The sequence below is a fragment of the Aotus nancymaae genome, unplaced genomic scaffold (genome assembly GCF_030222135.1).
Source record: "Aotus nancymaae isolate 86718 unplaced genomic scaffold, 86718_ANA_hifiasm-v0.15.2.pri h1tg000033l, whole genome shotgun sequence".
NCBI classification, from domain to species: Eukaryota; Metazoa; Chordata; class Mammalia; order Primates; family Aotidae; genus Aotus; species Aotus nancymaae.
The window spans coordinates 66,084,060-66,101,307 of NW_026988447.1; the positions used below are offsets into that span (position 1 = coordinate 66,084,060).

Here is a 17,248-nt window from a genome sequence, read left to right on the forward strand (position 1 = left end):
GGTGGAATTATATTCCATTGTATGTGATACCACATTTTATCTACCCTTTCATCTATCGATGAATCCGTGGATTGTTTCCACCTTTTGGCTGTTGTGAAAGTGCTGCTATGAACTAAGTGTGCAAATATCTCTACAAGACTGTGCTTTCAATTCTTTTGGGTATTTACCCAGAAGTGGTATTGCTAGATCATATAGAAATTCTATTTTTAATTTTTTAGGGAGCATGGGATACCTTTTCCTAAAAATTATTATCTAGAAATTTCTAAGTTTTCAGAGCTTTTTATAAATGACTAGATACTGTAGTAGATGCTTGTGCAATGGTATATATTGATTTGGAAATTTGGTTATCAAATGAAGGCAAGCATGTGAGTGGGTCCCAAGCCTGGGTCTGACCCCTACCTCCAGAGCTGGTTTTCCTTCAGTGTCAGAGCTCACCCCCATGTACTGACCACTAAACTCTGTACAGGTTGGCAGGTTTAGAATGAGAAGTTGACCCCTTTTGGTTAAACTCATTTTAATTCTTGCTAAATAGAAATCACTCAATTTATCTATGGTTCCTCTTCATTCTACATTAAAGATACAATCCCTCACTTAGTAGTGAAATGTAATATGAATCCCTTCTGGCTAGTCTTTGTACACGCTGTTCCTTCTTTGTGTGTTTGGATCTACTTCTAATGTCATTTATTTACTGGTTTTCTGAGAAATGTTCAGAGCTTACCATCACTTTCTCTATATTCTCTATGAACATATTAGATCTGTTTACATTATGACAAACTTGCCATATTAATACATAGTTTATGCTCTGATTACCTTAAAGTGTATAATAAATCAGTGTCATCTTTATTTATTATGTGTTTATTATGTGTGTAATTATACATGACACTGAGTTCAGCTTCCAGTTATCTGAACTGTGTCCATGCTTAAACTCAAAGAGAAACTGCTCTTTCTTTCTCTTTTTGTTTTTTCCTTTTTTACTTTTCCCTCCCTCCCTCCCTTCCCTTCCCCTCCCCTTCCTTCCTTCCTTGTTCCTTTCTTTCTCTTCCATTCTTTCTTTCTATAAATCATGGTCTTTGTTCTTTTTCTGATGAAGCTTAAAGTTACTGTCATAGCATCAATGAACTTGATTCACATTTTAGTTCCAACCGTATTTATTTCTATCCATTCCTTATATTAATTGATGAAGTAATTTGATACAGCTCAAGAAAATGAGCACAAGAAATTCGTAGCTCAGGAAATTGTGCACAAATGACACAAATAAAGTAACTAAAACATCCATTCGTTCTCATTGTTATCACTCGTGTGTTGATGTAGCTAATGAAGTATAATCATAATTAATACTAATGGAGCAAATTTATTGTGCAGGCCTTGCATTTAGGATTAAACTGGAAAAATAAGTAACTGAAGACAATTTAGGTATTTGTTGAGATATCTAAAATTGTTGTTGTAAAGAGCTAATGTATTTCCAAATATCAATTCATATACATGAGGCAAATATTATTTTCTAGGTAACTCAACACCTGTGGCATTCACTATGTGAGAATATTGCTACCCAAATACCAGATACATATTTAATACACAAATAATATGCAATGCATAAATGTGTACTAGTGAGTTTAACCCTATAATTAGTTTTTACCTGTGAAATATTTACTCTTCGCGTATCATATAAAATATTAAAAATTCCAATTTTTACTAAGTAACCAGTGAATACACTGCAAATTAAAATTTAACGTGAATGACTATATATCTGTTAAAGGAACAGAGTGAGTTTTATAGACTAGGCAATATAAATTATCCTATTTCTTTTTAATCATTGAAGAAATCTAAAATTTTGAGTTTCATTTTCAGTAGGACCTATGTTGTTTTCCTCCTTGTTAGTAACACAATTTTTTAAAAATAATAATCTTAAAATTAAAACCCTTTTAATTAACCTTTTTAATTTTTACTCTAGTTTCTAATATGAAGCAATGTAATTTTATTTTTATTAATGGACCTTCTATTACAAGATGTTGCTTTTTCGTTGCATATTCTCAGTTCTTGTTGTTTTCTATCTCATTCTTTTCCCCCCTCTTCCAATATGACTTGTGAGTCAGGAGTAATTCATTCTGTGCTCATTTAAGCAGAGGAGGATAGATAGGTTTGCCAAGAACTTTGGTTATTTTCCATACAGTTTTGTCGTTTATTCTGTTATCAAACCTTATACCTTGAAATCTGAGATATTATTATCTGTATTGCCCCCTTGACCAAAAACAGCCTTTGGCCATCAAGGAATGTCCTCATATTTATAGAGAACCCTCATTTTGAGGGGATTCCATTAAAAACTGAGATAAGAGGTTTTATATATATGTAATATATATATTATATATAAAAATATACAAAATCTCTTATCAAATATATATATATGTATTTGTTCAAATTAGACTTGTCATCTCTGGTGACTGAGTTACAGTTTTCAAAATGATTCTTTTTTTTTTTTTTTTTTGAGACAGAGTCTTGCCCCGTTGCCAGGCATCAGGCTGGAGTGAAGTGGCACGATCTCTGCTCACTGCAGCCACCACCTCCTAGTTTCAAGCAATTCTCCTGCCTCAGCCTCCTGAGTATCTGGGACTACAGGCACACGCTACCACACCCAGCTTATTTTTTTTGTATTTTAGTAGAGACGGGGTTTCACCATGTTGGCAAGGATGGTCTTGATCTATTGACCTTGTGATCCACCCGCCTTGGCCTCCCAAATTGCTGGGATTACAGGCGTGAGCCACCGCACCTGGCCAAAATTAGATATTCTTTATATAAGTATTTTCCACTTATTCCCATAATTGCACACACACAAAATAATTTATTTTTAGGAAAAACACAGTTTTATGAAACATACCCAGTGAGCACCTACCTTAAAATTACAGCTTTCTCTCCCCCACCCAAATTCTCATACTTCTCTCATCCTGATACTAACCAGGCCTATTCTTAATTAGTTTCTGAGTTCAGACCATATCAGGAAACTTCTGGGTGGTAAGGCCATAGACATCTTCTCATACTTCTTATCTTGCTACGTTTTCTATTTTTCCATTGAATTGATGACTTTCTAACATTTTATGATTTAATTATTTCTTCTGTTTATTGTTCATTTTCTGGCTACTCATCAGTAGAATGCAAGCATCAGGAGAACAAGGTTATTTGCTATTTTTCTGAATGATGCATACCAAGCAGGTAGAGAGCCTAGTGGAGAGTAAGCACTGAATATTTGTTGAAGAAATGGATAAATCCATTTTGTGGCTGGAAAGCAGAAAATGTAGTACCTATTTTGAACTAAATCTGTGCTTCAAAATGTATTTTTTTTGTTTGTCTTTATGCTACCTAATTTGAAAACTATTATTGTTAATGTATCGATAAGGCAGAAAACAAATTTTTCCACCAACTATACCAGCAGTTTCATGCATTCAAGTTGTAGTTCTATGGACATTCCATGACATTCCATGACATTCTATGTATTCCTTAACACTAGTAACAGAGTTCCATAAATTAACAAATTGTATGTTCAGTGATAATTGATAACATTTGATACTTTCCATGGTGTTCTAATTGTAGATATGGTTGCCTTCTAGTTTTAAATATCTAATAAGCAATTGACTCTATTAAGACTTTAGTTCTAGTGGTCAACTTTTGTGAAAAGGTGAAAGGCAAGAATTTTATTTAAAAATGTCTTACAATTTTTAAAACAATTTATATATTCTGATATTTGTTTGTTTGTTTTTAGAAGCTCAGGGCCGAAACATAGGTCCGTGAACATGTAGTTCTCCATAAAGTGTCATAGGCCAATAGTCTGACCTAATATTTGCATTCAGTTGTTAAAGAAAGAGATTGCGTTTCCCCTAATTATCTGGGCTGAGAGCAGTGTGTTGAGGTAAAAAGCCTTATTAAAAGAAGGCCATATTTCCTTGGGAAAGAGAAAACCACTGCTAATTCTACTATATAGTAGTCTTTCTCTACACAGCCAGGTTAATTATGGAGAAAGAATTCAGTAGACTAAGGAAGAATAGTAATCCCATATTATCAGATTTTCCTTTCAAAAAGAAATTTATAACAAAAAATAGTGCTACATTTGTTCAGAGAATTTGAATCCAAATTTTCTATGAATAAAATCATGATTTTATTGAAGGACTATGTAGCAATTTTTATAACTATGATTCAGAATAAATTATGTATTACTTGTAGCAGCATATCAGATCCAGATTTTTAGTGATAATTTTTAATTTTGGATTTTTTTCAGCTCTATTTAATGAGTTATTACTACTTGTAGTTTAATTTTGTCTTAAAAGACGATTAATTTCTATTGACCCTGACTCATGGGGATGTACTGTTTCATAGTTATTTTTTGTCCTTCCCTGTCTACTAGAATAACATTCTTTGTTCATGGCTATTACAGTGTAGACTCATGAGAAACACTCAAGTACATTCATTTGATACAAATAACCTTTTATAATTAACAAATCAGAAGTATGGGACTGAGAAGACATCTATTCTCCTATAGAAACTGATGTATTTATAGACATATATGTTCACATATTTTTACTGTTGTAGATTGAAAAACATGACAACTGTGTTTATGACCACCTGGAAGTTAGAGATGGAACCAGTGAAAACAGTCCATTGATAGGGCGTTTCTGTGGTCATGAGAAACCTGAAGATGTAAGATCTACCTCCAATACTTTGTGGATGAAATTTTTTTCGGATGGAACTGTGAACAAAGCAGGGTTTGCTGCTAACTTTTTTAAAGGTAATTTGAAATAATTTTCAAATGTCAGATTTTCTTTATCAAGGATAAATGTGATTTTTAGCTTTGAGTTAGGGGAGAACTACAGAAAGTTGGATTGAAAGTTGAATATGAATAAGGATATTTTGGAGAGTTTTGATAGAAATGGTTATTAATAAAATATTAGAGTTCAGAACTGTAGCACAGGGTAGGAACTCCATTAGTATATTCAACCACCTGTTTTTTATGAAATAGTCAAAACAGCAAGTTCTAGAAAGGGTTATACAGACAGAAAGACAATATTTGCAATTCAAATAACCAACCAAGAATTCATGAACAGAAGAAGGTTACTGACATGAAGTTTATCTATTTGTTTCCAGGTGTCAGCATTACTTTCTTTCAGACTAGTGTTTCCCCACATTGGAAATAATATGACCTCCTTGCAGAATATTCTGATATCTAAAACGTCTTTTTGACAAATGATTATCTCTGATCAGCTTTGATTTTCAATTGCATAACTACATTTCAGTTTATTCTTATGTCCCATATTTGGCTTGTATTGTGAGTTAGAAAGAAAGCAAATACTTAAGTGAAAATATTAACATCACATGTGCATTTAGGAAATTCATAGACACTTTCGTTGTGTGTCATTGTAGAATACAATTTTTCTATGGGAAGAGAAAACAAAATTTTCCTCGATATTGATTTTTATACGATAAATGATATAGGATAAGGTAAATGATTCAATTGTATATTGCAATACTTAGAGTTATGGATATGTAAATATTGTCATAATTTAAAGAAGAACAGTATAATGGATTTTCCCTGGGAGCTATTTTATTCATCATATGAATTAAAAGATAAGAAAACTTGGTACTTATACTACAGGTATTAAAAAAGTTCACTAAAATCTCCATTTATATGTTTGAAATTTTCTGTAGTTATATATTTCATAGAAAAAAATATGCTATCAAGCTTCTTTCATGTGATATTCATATATTTACTTATCAAAAATGTCTCGCTGATGCATGATTTCTTCAGAGCATGTTTACTATTTGTCTAATTATGGAGTATCCTGTCATATACATTTTTTAAAATAGTATATATTATATATATACTTTATGTATATTTTTGTGTTTCAATATACAATTATACCATATATATATTAAAATATGGGGTTATCATATTTTCTGGAGCAAAATGTCTATATAAGAAACACAATGTTTTAGATTTAAAGAGATCCAGTCAATTTCTAAGTTTTATATCTTTTTAATTTATATTCAGTACAATCTATTTCTTAATAATGATATTTCTTTAAAGGATTTTTGCAGATATCTCAAGCTATAATGTAAAATTAGCATTGCCAAAGCTGTGCTTCTTAGTAAGTTTTTTAATTTCATTCAGAAAAAAAGCCTAGGCTTCATTATCCTCATTTGACTTCAGAGTCAGAAAAACTCACACTGTATCTGAGATAAGGTGATCTTCAGTTGTTCCAGCTATAGGTTTCTAGGACTTCTCTGGGTTCTTTGACAATGCTTAGGTGGCAGCAACATGAATTTTTTGCACATTATCCATCAGGGGCTTACGTGTTGTTCCTGCTCCTTTGTTGATGGAAGCAATAAATTGTTTCCATTTTATTTGGAACCATTAAGTATAGTAGGTTTTTAGAAATATTTATACCCATATATATATATATGTGTGTATATAGGTATACATATATGTATGTATATTTGTATATGTATAGTTGTTCTGTAACTATGGCCATTTTCATAGAGGAAGATGAGTGTGCCAAACCTGACCGTGGAGGCTGTGAGCAGCGATGTCTGAACACCCTGGGTAGTTACCAGTGCACCTGTGAGCCCGGCTATGAGCTGGGGCCCAACAGGAGGAGCTGTGAAGGTATGACTGCACTCCTGTCTGGACCCCCACCCCCCAAAGTTTTTTATTTCTTTCTTATATTCTCATTCTTTCTCTGTTTTCCCCTTTCCTTCCCTTTTTCCTGTAGTGACCTCTTTTCTCAATTAGTAAGACTCAATTCATAGTCACAGCTGATGTGACTATGGGTTCGTGTTATAGAATCAGCCCTTTCCTCCTTTGATTACCAGGCCACCTTGTTTATATATGCATAACACAAACTGTATTAGCCCGTCCTCATGCTGCTAATACAGACATATTAGCATATTTATTATGCAAATAAAGACATACCTAAGATTTGGTAATTTATAATGGAGAGAGGTTTAATAGATTCACAGTTCCACATGGCTGGGGAGGCCTCACAATCATGTAAAAAACTAAGGAAGAGCAAAGGTGCATCCTATATGGCAGCGGGCCAGAGAGTGTGTGCAGGGGAACTCCCTTTCATAAAACCATCAGATCTCTTAAGACTTTCTCACTATCATGAGAACAGCATGGAAAAGACCTACCCCATGATTCAGGTACCTCCTCCCGGGTCCCTCCCATGACATGTGAAAATTATGGGAGCTACAACTCAGGATGAGATTTGGGTGAAGACATAGCCAAAGCATTTCATACAAAAATGCATATATAAATAAATTTATCTATATCCGTTTCTATCTAGATTCGTCTATATCTAGATCTACATCTAGACCTAGATTTATATCCATCCTTCCATTCATCCGTCCATCCATCCATCTATCCACAGGCCATTGTGTTTGTGTATATTAATATACCTATAACTATCTCTGTCTGGATCTAGATTTTTATTTATCTATCCATCCTACTATCATTCATTCATCCATCTGTCATACCAGACCTCCACGTATGTTAATATATCTAGATCTATTTCTGTCTCTATCTAGATCTAGATCTTTATCCATCTGTCTATCTATTCATCCTTCCATTTCTCCATCTATTCATCTGTCCATTCACCATTTGTTTTATCTTCTTCTTATCATAGTCTATAGATATGTCTCCCTTATTAAAATGAGAAGTCTTGGGTCAGAGTCACCTTTGTATCTCTAACATCTAGCACAGTCAGACATAAAGCAGGAGATCAATATGTGTTTTATGAATGAATGATCGATTTTTAAAGACACTTTTGTCATGGTGATCTGCATTTCCTCTTTACATTCTAAGATGACGTTTCTTGTACAATGTTTTGTTACCATTACCTATTATCTCTTCCTTCAGATTTTAAAGCTCACTCTTTTTTATTTTCCCTGTCTCTACCCTATTACAGCACCCATACCTCTATTACAGGCAGAATGAATTGGAAGACCCTTTTTCCTCGAGTCTATCCCTCCTTTATTCCTCTTTTAAAATTTCTGCAAAATTCATCTTCATAGACTGTGTAGCAGTTTACCGTTATTTATATTTATGTATTTATTGGTTTACTGTTGGTATCTCCCACCAAAATGTTAGTCCTCTGAAAATGAGCACCTGCTCTCTACTGTACCTATAATAGAGGATATAATAAGTGGCAAAAGGGAAATAATTATTTGCTTAATGCACACACACCTGCTGACCTATTTAGCAAAAATCAGAGACCCCCTGTTTTTTCTTAAAAGTTTTTTGGCTTCCAGAAGTCTCCATGCCACCTACTAAACTACTAATCTTCCCCCTTTACTAGAATTAAAAAGTCCTAGTGATGAAGTGATGTATTTTTAATTTTTTTTTTTTTTTTGAGACGGATTTTCACTCTCATTACCCAGGCTGGAGTGCAATGGCACAATCTCAGCTCACCTCAACCTCCATCTCCTGGGTTCAAGCAATTCTCCTGCCTCAGCCTCCCAAGTAGCTGGAACTACAGGCGCATACCACCTTGCCCAGCTAATTTTTGTATTTTTAGTAGAGACGAGGTTTCACCATGTTGACAATGATGGTCTCGATCTCTTGACCTCGTGATCCACCCACCTCGGCCTCCCAAAGTGCTGGGATTATAGGAGTGAGCCACCGCGCCCGGCCTGAAGTGGTATATTTTTAAAAGAGACAATCAAAAAATAACAAGACTACTGTTTCTGTGTATTATTAGAAATAATTATAGTACTTTACCAAGAAAGTGGTAAAAGTGAATGTACAGGTAGTATGTGTATATACTTTATAGAATACATGTATATGTCTTTGTGTTTATGCTATACTCATAAATATAGCATATATGTATATGTCTGTATGTCTTTGTGCGCGCACACACACACACACATACACATGTGCACAAAGGCAAAAAAGGGACCAGTTATTTTAGGGAACTCTTGAGTCCTTAAGAATTAATTACGAACTGTGTACAATGTATGTTCTTTTCACTCAACTTGCTTTCGGATACCATGATTTTGCTAATTATACTGTTGATAAGGAAGAGAGGGAGTTTAAATAAAACCTTTTAAAAACAGATAATCATAGATATATTTAAAGAGAAAATCAGTGTTTAAATGGGGCTTTTGAAATAACAAATATGTTCTATTTACCATAATTTATCTTGTCTGCTAGCTCAGGTAATATAGAGTTACTTGTCTTGGAAAGAAGTTTGAGGAAATGAACAATTGACTTGGTTTTTTTACATCAGCCTATACTGTACTTTATATATATCTTTTCCTTAAATCTCTAAACACCCTTCTGAATTTTGACAAAAAATATTATTTTTTTCTTAATTCAGTAGTGGCCAAGACACTACAAGATATTATTAGACCTAATTAAAAGATAAGAAAACTAAGACCCAGGTTTTTTCATTGTTTTAAATTGCTCGCCCTACTTTAAAGTGACTAAAATGTAGTACAGCCATAATATTCTTGGCTCCTAAGCTACAAAATAACACTTTTAAAATGAGTCTTAATGACTGCAATAGTTGTATAAAGACCGTGGTACAGAGACTGCCATTTCTGGATTTTGAAACCCAGAAGATGGTTGAAATTTAGAGCTGAGATGTTTGGATATTCATTACTGGACAGGTGCTAAGAAATGAGTGACTTTATGGAAGGAATACATCTTTTACTTTTCTTTTCTTCCAGCTGCTTGTGGTGGACTTCTTACCAAACTTAATGGCACCATAACCACCCCAGGCTGGCCGAAGGAGTACCCTCCTAATAAAAACTGTGTGTGGCAAGTGATTGCACCAACCCAATACAGAATTTCTGTGAAGTTTGAGTTTTTTGAATTGGAAGGCAATGAGGTAAGTAAACAATAACTGTAATTTTTAAATCATGTTTTGAAACTCCCTTTAGGCGGCCGGACACGGTGGCTCACGCCTGTAATCCCAGCACTTTGGGAGGCCGAGGCGGGAGGATCACAAGGTCAAGATCGAGATCATGGTGAAACCCCGTCTCTACTAAAAAAATAAAATAAAATACAAAAGTTAGCCAGGCATGGTGGCGCGCACCTGTGGTCCCAGATACTTTGGGGACTGAGGCAGGAGAATTGCTTGAACCCAGGAGGCGTAGGTTGCGGTGAGCTGAGATTGGCCACTTGACTCCAGCCTGGCACCTGGCAACAGAACAAGACCCTGTCTCAAAAAAAAAAAAAGAAAGAAACTCCCTAAAGGCAAGCTGTCAAATTCAAAAATAAGAAAGGAAAGAAGGAAGAATGTAGTAAAATAGGAGAGACATTGTATTCTTTCTTTGTCCTACGGCTCATTTCTGCAACTGCTTATGAATCTTAGTTTAGACTGTTTCTGGAAGATTGAAAATTACCTAGAGGGAGTTTTTATTTTGTGTATTTAATATTTACTATTTTCTTGATTTATTAAAGAACTATGGAGTATTTAGGGTCAGCTTCATGTCACAGAGACATTTCTAGAAAAAATAAACCAAAATCCTCTGGCTGAGTCATAACAAAAATATCATTTGGAAGAACTCGGCATATTTTACTTACGGAAATGGGTACATTTTCATTATATATGAAGCTTTCATTATAAATGTGCTCATGGTTCATAAAGAAAGATTAATTTTTTTAACCTCAGCAAAAGATGTATTTAGCTAAACCTATCTTTTTTTTTTTTTTTATACAAACTGTACCTTATTCTACTAAAGGTACAGTTTTTGTCAGGTGACCACATTTAAACAAGTGACATCATTTATTTGAAAATTCCTGTGTGCTACTGCATACACACACACATCAAATTCATATGGAATGTCAAGCCTGAAGTGTGAACTTTCACAAAAATGTCCTTTGTGTCAACACTGGTTTAATTCCAGAGGAAAGGTTATAAACATTGGTTTTGTTTAATCTTCTGTACTTTCTCTTCTTTTTTTAACTTCCTTTGTATCCCTTCTCTGAACAACATTTTTGATGTTTATTAAATGAACATAACTTTTATCCATCCGTAAAATAAAATTACCTCACAAAAATAATTTTGTCTTTGATGTTTATCAGTTGGGCACTTTTGTCTCTGATGTATATCACCGAACAGAAGCAATATTTGTGGGTTTTATGCCGTAATTTTGCTTTTGTGTATTTATCTTTGCTTCTTCCTTTTTTACTGCCTACTTTTCGTTCTTTCCTTTTTTTTTTTAGATGGAGTCTTGCTCCTTTGCCCAGGCTGGAGTGCAGTGGCGTGATCCTCCATCTCCCAGGTTCAAACAATTCTCCCTGCCTCAGCCTTCCGAGTAGCTGGGATTACAGGCACACACCACCACGCCGGGCTAATTTTTGTGTTTTAATAGAGATGGGGCTTCACCATGTTGGTCAGGCTGGTCTTGAACTCCTGACCTCAAGTGATCCGCCCGCCTCAGACTGCAAAAGTGCCTGGATTACAGGCGTGAGCCACCGTGCTTGGCCTCTTTAATTACTGTTTTCCCTCTTAATTTAGCTTGTAGTAACCAAGGAAGTTTTAGTTTTTCACTAGTGGCTTTAAAGTAAAAAGTGGTAGCTGACTAATGTGTTCCCATAAAGAAAACTAAGGTTTGAAATGTGATGAACTTACATATTTCAAGGATTTGTAGAATCTTGGAACTCAATGGGCCTTTTGAGCTTCTTTTTAACATTATGCATAAGTTTTTAATGAGAAAGGCTACAGTTTATCCTTTTAACATACTTTATCCACCTGAAATATAATTTTCTGTTAATAACTAAAATTTGGAGAAATATTGAAATAAAGAAAATAATATTTAAACTATTTTAGAAGGGTTTTTTTTTAAGCTACAACTTTTGAAAATGAGAACGTCCCTACCAATTCTGCAATTTGATATGAACTTACTGTTGAATGAGATCTACTCCCATAGTTTTCCCTAAAGCTATTAGTGTGTTGGGTGGGACATTTTGATTCATTAATTGATAGATATTTTTAAGAAGTCTAGAGGTTTGCATTCAGAAGAAAGCAGGGTAGATGGTTTTATATAACTGAGATGTTGTATTCTGAAAGCATTATTCTCATAGTCGTGGTCACCATTCATAGAAGGGCTCTTTACAAACTGTGTTAACATATCCCTGTTTTCTTTAATTTATAATGGTGTTACTGTGTAGAAAGCTGTTATAGAATTCTCTGTATTTTTGTAGTTTGGCATCTTAGCTATTTAAAATAAAAGGCCTGAGCAAAAACGTGACTTACAGAATAGTGGGTTAAGCTTAAAACTTCATTATTTTCTTCATTATATTGATATTCCAAAGGAAAGTCAATGGTAAACCCTTTAGCCTTGGAAACATTCTTTTATATTATGTTGGAACTCTCCAAACAAAAATTGCAATTGTAACAAAGTTAGTAGAAAAGTTATTTCATTTTCCCTAGCAGCATTTTGCTTATTTACACCTAATTAATATCACAAGAAGCAGTAATTTGAGTTGACATATTTCAAAGCACAGATCATGCCCCAGGGTTCAATCATATGCATTGTTAAACCTTGCTAATTACACATTTATGTAATAAGGTCATTCATGCAAGATGTGTTCTTGAACATATGCCCTGTTGGAACTTTGGAAAAGTGTATTATGGAAACATCTGTTAGTGGCCATAAAACTGCTTAAAAATACCTGGCATTCATTTAGCTTCTTCCATTTTGGTGTTGTTAGTAGATTACATATAAATCAGAATGAGGCCATCTTATTTTAGTCTAAGAGTTCCTATGCACTGAATAGAGTTCCTATGTGTTTGCAGTCCTGCAGCAATCCTACAGAGTAACTTCACAGCACTCAGCAACAAAAATAAATTAAGAAATATCAATCCTTCAATAAATTTAACAGGCAAATAATCTTTTTTATTATACATCAAGTATCCATCTTTCTCTTTTAAAGTTACTAATGGTGCTGTTCTCATTAGAATATAGTGTTTCTGGGGAACGACACTGGACTAAACCAAACTCCATGTTGTTAACCACCACATTGCCATGTATGACAAGCATAATTTTGGAGAAGCTATATAAAAATTTCTGAACTTCAGTTTTCCCATCTCTACAATGGGAAGTGCTATTTCTATTGCTAGTAGTTGTTTCACAGGCTTATTGTACCAATTTCACGTAATTGTTGTCAGTATTAAATAAGACAGCACATGACAAGTATATTCACAGTTCCTAGTGAAAATTTAAAATATGTTTTAAAAAGGATAGCAACTGCTGCTCTTCTTCTATCAGCACCATCATTTTAAAATATATTAATTTCAGTTCTCTTTATCTTTTTGTGTTTTTTGAAAAAGATTTATGCTATAAATATACACAAACATGCATATATTTGTATATGAAATATATGATATTTATATATTATATATATTTATATAAATATATGTATCATATATATCATATGCAAATATATGCATGATTGTGCATATTCATAGCGTAAATCTTTGTGTTTGGAAAATGTAGTCTCATATTAACAACACTTGTATAAATCTTGAAGATATTCAGAGCAAAATTCTGGAATCTGTCTTTCATGCCTTCTACCTCATAGTGGAACACCTTTTCTTAAAACAAAACAAAACAAAACAAAACAAAAACCAGAATCTCACTCTATTGCCCAGGCTGGAGTGCAGTGTCATGATCACAACTCACAGCAGCCTCGACCTCCCAGGCTCAATCTCAGCTTTCCAAGTAGTTAGGACAATGAGCACACGCTACCATATGTGGCTAACTGTATAGTTTTTGTAGAGATAAGTTTTTGCCGTGTTACCCAGGCTGGTCTCGAACTCCTGAGCTCAAGTGATTTGCCTGCCTCTACCTCTCCAAGTGCTAGGATTACAGGCATAAGCCACTGTGTCCAGCCTGATTTTTTTCTTTACCTGTTAGTTCCAGTTAGACTACCATGAGAGTAAAATGGGAAAAACACGATACATTTTTCTAAGATAAATGTCAGTCATCTTGTACTCACAAATCTGGTAACGGATAACAGCGTTTCTTTCCAGGTTTGTAAATATGATTATGTGGAGATCTGGAGTGGTCTTACCTCTGAGTCTAAACTGCATGGCAAATTCTGTGGTGCTGAAGTGCCTGAAGTGATCACATCCCAGTTCAACAGTATGAGAATTGAATTCAAGTCTGACAATACTGTATCCAAGAAGGGCTTCAAAGCACAATTTTTCTCAGGTATAAGTATTCACATGTTGTGTGTTTATATTACAGATTTTCAATGTGAATTGGATTAAATTGTATATGACCTGTTTTTCTTAGTTTTCTGTAAATGCAACTTGAAGTTAAGAAAAAGGCCTTACCATTTTCCATAGGTTTATTAATTTTTTACTTAAAATTAGGATATTAATAATAGGGGTCCTGATGTAATGTTGCCTCCAAACAATTAGATCTTATATAAAATCTAATCAAATATTATAAAGGCTAGTACAAATAACACAAAATAATTATAGTAATATTTTTACACATTGGCTTTACTCTATACAGGTGTATGGGAATAATGATAAAACAAATGGGCAGATTTTTCAAAATACTTTTTATTTCTATTTGGAAAATGTAGTCTCATTTTAGCAACACTTTTATATTCTTTTTATTTTGCAACGTATTTCTTCTTATTTTAATATATTTTCATTATTAGTAGGCTAATTAAAATTGTGCTTTGCCTCATCATTATGGAAATGGTTGCAGTAAGAGACCTAGAAATATAGAAATTATAATTTCACTAAATATATTGACAACTGTATTTAATGCTTTGCACTTTTGTATTTGGAATTTAGTATTTAGTTTAAGCAACTCAAAGCAAAATTTCCTTTATAAAGAGCTGAAATTTTATAAAACTCCCCAGACTTTATAGAAATATATCAAAAACCAAGAAATTTTCATTTTTTCTCAATCAGAATCATGCTTTATAAAAACATTATTTTGAAATTTTCCAAGTAGATGAAATTGTAATAAACCTTAGTATAGCAATTTATTCTCTTTGCAACTAACAACCAATTTAAAGCAATTGAATTCCAATTATGTTTTAATATTAGGTAATTTGGATTGAGTTAATTCAAAGGCCATTTATTCTGGTCCTCATGTGTTTAAAATTAATGAGATTTACAATGTCCAGCCTTTGTTTGGGGTTTTCAGTGTAATTGAAATTAATGGTTCACAAGCTCCATTGAGTTCCAAGTCATACAGAAAAGTGTCTCCAGAATACAATGGACCTTGGCTCCCGTGTCCTTATTCCCTTCTTTTTTTCCAGATTAAATAACCTTTTACAAATGCTTCTCAGGTATTTAAGATTTATGCTATTCAAAGTACAGTTTAATATTTTAATAAAAATAAGACTTTTTTTAGACTTCACCATTTTATTATTATTATATATATTTTTTGAGACAAAGTGTCACTCTATCACCAGGCTGGAGTGCAGTGGCATGATCTAGGCTCACTGCAACCTCCACCTCCTGGGTTCAAGCAATTCTCCTGCCTCAGCCTCCCGAGTACCTGGGACTACAGGCATGTGCCACCACGCCCAGCTAATTTTTGTATTTTTAGTAGAGACTGGGTTTCAGCATGTTGCCCAGGATGGTCTCGATCTCTTGACCTCGTGATCCGCCTGCCTCGGCCTCCCAAAGTGCTGGGATTACAGGCATGAGAACATTATGTATTTTAGCAAGTTTAAGTCATCCAGTAGTTAGGTAGAGATAAGATTACTTATCTTAGAGCCATCTAAATATTTATTTTAAAAATTGAAATTATAAAATAAATGAATTTTGTCATAATAATTAAAGTTGCTAATGAGTACTGTGTTCACTATTTGGGTGATGGGTTTCATGGAAGCCCCAAGCCCCAACATTATGCAACATACTCAAGTAACAAATTTGCGTATGCACCACATTAATCTAAAATGATATTTAAAAAGAAAGTATTCAGGATCCTTTTTATGTTACTTTCGTCATATATTTAATTTTAAATTTTTTTAAAGAAAAGAAACATGCTACAAATACTGACTACAAAGTATGATTAAATTTAGTTACTCAGAAAATTTAAAATTCCCTTTCTGATATTTTTGGTCAGAAAAAAAATTTCCAAATCATAAAAACAGATTATTCGTGTCCTCAGAAATAGGACTGATGAAACATAAAATATGCTTCCTTAATTCTTTGTAATACACCTCTGAAGCCTTGTGCAGAAGATGCTGCTCTCCACCACATGAGCATATATGGTCTTTATCCTTTTATCTCTGTGGAACTGCGCTTTGTAAAATAACTGAGTACCTTTGTACTACTTGAGCCAATAACAGGTAATTTGCTATAAATCATGTTCACTGATGCAGTCATTTCAGAATATTATCCATACTTTAAGGATTTATCAGTGCACTTATACACACACACACACACACACACACACACACACACATATGTAAATCAATTAACATGACAATGTTTGGTTTTCAAAGAATCTAGCCTAGATTGTTTGCTGGAGTATAAGTAGTTAACTAAACTGAACAATGACGTTCATGGAGAAATTAAACCCCAAAGTTTCATCTTATATTGTTATATTTATATATATTTATATGAGAGATGAGGCAGCTGAAGAGTTAAGTAAGCATCTCACTGTCACAGATCATTTAAACATAGTATCTCTTGGTCCAAAGACCATTCTCTTAACCATAAGAACTGATCATGACCTTGGCAAATAGCATTAATTCTTTTTCTTATGACCTGGAAAAAAAACAGCAGATATGATTTTCACTTCTTTATTAGGTGATTGTTTTGAAAATCCAAGTCAATTAATATTAAGTATACATTTTTGAGGTTCATTTTGTGAATCATTGAAAAGTCTTGGCTATTTGTCAGATCAATATTTAAAATACTGTGGTTCTGGATGAATGACTAGAACTATTTCACACTTAATTTTCTGGGAGTTTCTATTAGTGGGAAAGATGTTTGCTCCAGAAAAGAGAAAGTTAAAAACATGTTTGTAATAAATTGCTGTTGTATTATCTAGAGATGGCAGAAAATAAGAATTTTGGTGAATAAACGTCCTTGTTATGATGATCTTATGAAGGCATAATTTACAAAAGATTATTCACTTTAATTGATGTCTGTTCACGTTGCAAATATTAGAGTTCTGATAATGCTTTCAATATGATAACATATAATCATATGTCAAAAGCCAAGTAATTCACTGTAATACATTATTAGAAAGTAAGTATGTAAACTATAAAGATATA

At 33.6% G+C, this 17,248-nt stretch overlaps 1 protein-coding gene across 10 annotated transcripts in view; it reads left to right on the top strand.

Annotated features, from left to right (window-relative positions):
- LOC135277808 (tolloid-like protein 1) overlaps nt 1-17,248 on the top strand; it is a 261,404-nt gene that overhangs the window by 196,052 nt on the left and 48,104 nt on the right. For 7 of the 10 annotated variants that reach the window (XM_064384072.1, XM_064384065.1, XM_064384068.1 and 4 more), the window contains 4 exons: nt 4,576-4,771; nt 6,521-6,646; nt 9,709-9,869; nt 14,022-14,202. In XM_064384072.1, coding sequence (XP_064240142.1) covers nt 4,576-4,771; nt 6,521-6,646; nt 9,709-9,869; nt 14,022-14,202 — 664 coding nt within the window. Of the gene's footprint in view, nt 1-4,575; nt 4,772-6,520; nt 6,647-9,708; nt 9,870-11,209; nt 11,269-14,021; nt 14,203-16,194; nt 16,378-17,248 lie in introns of those variants that run through there. The other 3 variants (XR_010345410.1, XM_064384071.1, XM_064384073.1) reach the window with 3 other exon arrangements.